Consider the following 3,947-nt stretch of genomic DNA (forward strand, 5'->3'; position numbering starts at 1 on the left):
TAAACCACATAAACTTTAACAAGTGTAATGGAAAGGTTGAGAAGTTAATGGGATTGACAAATCAATAAGGCAGCTAAGTATATCAGATAAGAAGAGATAAATAACACTTATTTAAGTAGAGAACCATAGCAACTGAGACAATTATTACACAAAAGAAATGTAAAGCTGTGATGTTCCCATAGATACTGCAAGAATGGGATTGACAAATCAATAAGACAGCTCAGTATGTCAGATAAGAACAGATACATAAAACTTATTTCAGTAGGGAACCATAGCAACCGAGACAATTATTAAACAAAAAATATAAAGCTGCGATGCTCCATAAATGTTGCAAGGAAAGTTATATGTAGGCTTTCTTTTAAAGGCGAGAGGCGTCGCCTTGTGAGAGGTGTCACCTTGTTCCTTGAAATATCTCTGGGAAGATGAAGTTTCAAGATTCCTAGCTTCATGTGTAAAGTAGAAGCGAGCACTGTCAGTTCATTGTCAGCTTTTTGAAAGATATATGGAATAAAACTTTCGAAATAAGTTTAGAGTGTTACTGAATGCAAAATCTAATATAGAATTACCAGTGACCGCCTCGCGAGAACTTGGCCAAGGGGTAACACAACACTAAGACCACAACACAAATTTGGCACTATAAAGCATGAACCAGATCTATCAGAATATCATGTTAAAATGATAAGAATTAAACTGATGTATTTTTGAAGATAATTAAATCAATGTAACACAACTTGGACAAGACATGGACAAACAGATGGGTGAATCCGTTGACCCCCATGCATACAATTTTGCATAGAAGAAAAGGTAAGGAGATAGCGCCGCGGTACCACCACCACTATATATATACCGAGCTGGGAGGAACCACACGGCCGAATCCATGGGCGCAGCATGAAGGCGTAGATCCGGTGAGGTCGTAGACCAGGAGTAGAGGTCGTAGGCCATGGACGCCGGCGAGCCTGGGCGAGCACTGTGGTAGGGAGTTGAGGGCGAGCTCGCCATGGGGGAAGAGTGCGCGCAGGGGCGAGTGGATGCTAGGGCGCGCAGCCATCAGCAGAGAGGGGGAGGGAATGGGAGTGGCGGCGGGTGTGGGGAGCTTGCCCTGGTTCGGCGGTGGCTGAAGACGAAGCTGAGGGAGGGGGCAGCCATGGAGAGGGGCAGCGGCTTGCTCCCAGGCGTGCACGAAGAAGAAAGGTGTGGGGAGGATAGAGAAGAGCCTAGAACAAGTACGGTGGATAAGGATGAGAATGAGGATAAGATAAAAAATATAACTTCCTAGAGTTAAGCCGTCGGAAGTTCAATAACTTCCTAGAGTTTGTACATGTACTCTAGGAAGTTAAATAACTTCCTAGAGCAGGTTGTAGGAAGTTAGTTTTTCGTTTGACTAGTCAAAAGCTGAAATCTAACTTCCTAGAGGCAGCCGTAGGAAGTTAGCTTTTCGTTTGACTGGTCAAAAGCTAAATATAACTTCCTAGAGGAGGCCGTACAAAGTTAGTTGTCCATGCTAACTTCCTAGAGGCAGCCGTAGAAAGTTAGCTTTTCGTTTGACTGGTCAAAAGCTGAAATCTAACTTCCTAGAGTCTGCCATAGGAAGTTAGCGGCTCGTTTGACCACACCCGCGGATCAGCAATTAAAAGCTAACTTCCTAGAGAAGGCTGTAGAAAGTTAGCTGTCCATGCTAACTTCCTACGGTTGCCTCTAGGAAGTTAGCGGCTCGCTTGACCGAACACACGGATGAGCATGTGAAAGCTAACTTCCTACAACTTTTATAAAATACCGTAGGAAGTTATATTTATTTTCTAGAGCTACCAGTTGCCTCTCGAAAGTTATTTATTTCCTACAGTTTGTTATAAAAGCTGTAGGAAGTTAAAAAACCGTAGGCAGTGTATGATTTTGGTGTAGTGGTGCGAGATGCTGATATGGTGTCGGAAGCAGTACGCCGCGGGTCCGTCGATATCTCAGCAGAATCCACGTGGCGGTGGCGTGCGACTGTGTGTATGTACATGCGCAACAAACTGGCCAATGCTGCCCCGCGGTCACCACGCGGTCCTTCGTGCCGAAGCTTTGGAGTGGTAGGGCCGCCTGACTCGGAGCCAAGCGGATGAGCAGCAGCCGGCCGGCAGAGATAACCGAAACAGATTCCTTAAACTGAAGTCAAAGGAGATGGAGTCGCTAGAGCCAAAAAAAAAAACAAAAAAAATGTCCTTGTGTGCTTCTCTATCGATCGTGTGTTATTTGATGCCCAGCACATCTATGATTGATATTTTTTTATTATATTTGAAGAGCTGAGTAATGAAATTAAAAGAGACAATTTAAATTAGCTCGATCAAGTAATAATCTAGCGCATGCATCATGCATGGCAGGATCATATCAAGACGGCGCAAGTGCATGTACAAAAGGAGAAGGAAAAGGAAAAGACATAATAAGAAAAAGAAAGGCTGAAAGAAACGATCCCGTGGCCCTCAGTCCCCACACCAACCAGCACCGACCATCAATCTCACTTCATAACTGAAAAAAGCATAATCAGCCCGACGATCCAGAGAAGGTAGGCCACGAGCACCCAGGCGCCCGGCGGCGGCTCCGCGACGGCGTCAGCGAGTAGAAGGTACAGGGCCGCCGCGACCATCGCCACGAGAGCTACGACCGCGCGGCGGCCACGCGGCCAGACTTTCCTCCTCTGCCCGCGACGGTGCCCACCGCCGTTCTCCTCCTCACGGCTCGGCGGAGGCGGCGGCGGGGCCGGCGCCTTCCCCTTGCCACGGGCCGTCAGTCCGCCGGGGCCGGTCTTGCTTTCTTCCATCACAGATCCGAGGCCGCAACCGTGAGGTACCTGCTTTCTTGCGTCGAGTGGAGGTGTAGCTGTAATAAGCCTGACTGGCTGAGCCTACCGGGCTTTTTATAGGTTTTTTTAAAAATGTTGAGTTTTTGTGGTGTGCTCACCACCGTATCCTCTGTACAAGCACGACAGGAGACATGACATATGCACATGTGCGATCGTGGCCTTTCAACGTTGATCCGACGGTGACGAAAAGTTTTACATTTTAACCCTCCCGCAGCTGTCCTTGTGCTGTAATTTTGTTTTTTAAACACCCCCTCCCCTTCCCAGTTCCCGCGTTCGTTGGCAGCCATCATCGTCTGTAGGCTGTAGCCGCCGCCGCTTCTCTCTCGTCGTCGTCTCGGCATCTTCACTCACCAAACGTCGTCGCCATCACTAACGCCGCGGGGCTCGAGGTTGCTGCGGAATGGTTGCGCCGCCAACGGCATGCCCTAGCCATGGTGGCTTCATGACGGGTTTAGGGTTCCAGTCTGGTGCCATGGCCGTCATGTTGGCCGGGAACCTTAGCACCTCGTCGAGGTGTCGTCCTGCGGCGTTTGTCAACAGAGTAGTTGGCGTGCTTCAATCTGGGGAAGAAGGGGAGGGAAGGTGTTTGCAAAAGAAAATTTGCAGTGCAAGGACAGCTGTGGGAGGGTTAAAGTGTAAAAAAATTTGACGACCATCGGATCGACGTTGAAGGGCTAGGATTGCTCATGTGCACATACCTGTCCATGTTTATACGATACGGTCCCCCATTTAAGCGCTATTCGTGAAGTTTTATCGAGCCCGTCCAGTAATACCGGCTGCGAATAATAAATAGTAAGCTTTGACCAGAAAACATGCTGGCGGATACCGATGGTAGCTTCTTGGAAGCTGCATTCCCAACCTATGGCCTGCGTGTCTATGTAAAACGCATTTAATTTGTCGTTTGATTGTAAACTACAAAGTAAATTAATAAAAGCGGACCAAACGGGCCCTGAAGAACGGACTGCGGCTTTGTGAGAGCGTGTGCTTGCTTCTTGTCCATTTGAGGAATTCATATTTCAAAATATTCTGCTTAATTAAGGCCCCGTTCATTTGCTCAGGAATTGTTTCAGTTGGTTGAAGCTTGTATATAAACTAGACAAACAAACGG

The 3,947-nt window shown here is 47.6% G+C and overlaps 1 protein-coding gene across 1 annotated transcript; it reads right to left on the reverse strand.

The window, feature by feature from the left end:
• Positions 1–2,291: 2,291 nt before the first annotated feature.
• Positions 2,292–2,863, reverse strand: LOC100277332 (uncharacterized). The gene has a single exon (NM_001150927.2). It carries the CDS (start codon positions 2,795–2,797, stop codon positions 2,495–2,497), a length of 303 nt encoding a protein of 100 aa, NP_001144399.2. The 5' UTR covers positions 2,798–2,863; the 3' UTR covers positions 2,292–2,494.
• Positions 2,864–3,947: the final 1,084 nt, after the last annotated feature.

The sequence above is a fragment of the Zea mays genome, chromosome 9 (genome assembly GCF_902167145.1).
Source record: "Zea mays cultivar B73 chromosome 9, Zm-B73-REFERENCE-NAM-5.0, whole genome shotgun sequence".
NCBI lineage: Eukaryota > Viridiplantae > Streptophyta > Magnoliopsida > Poales > Poaceae > Zea > Zea mays.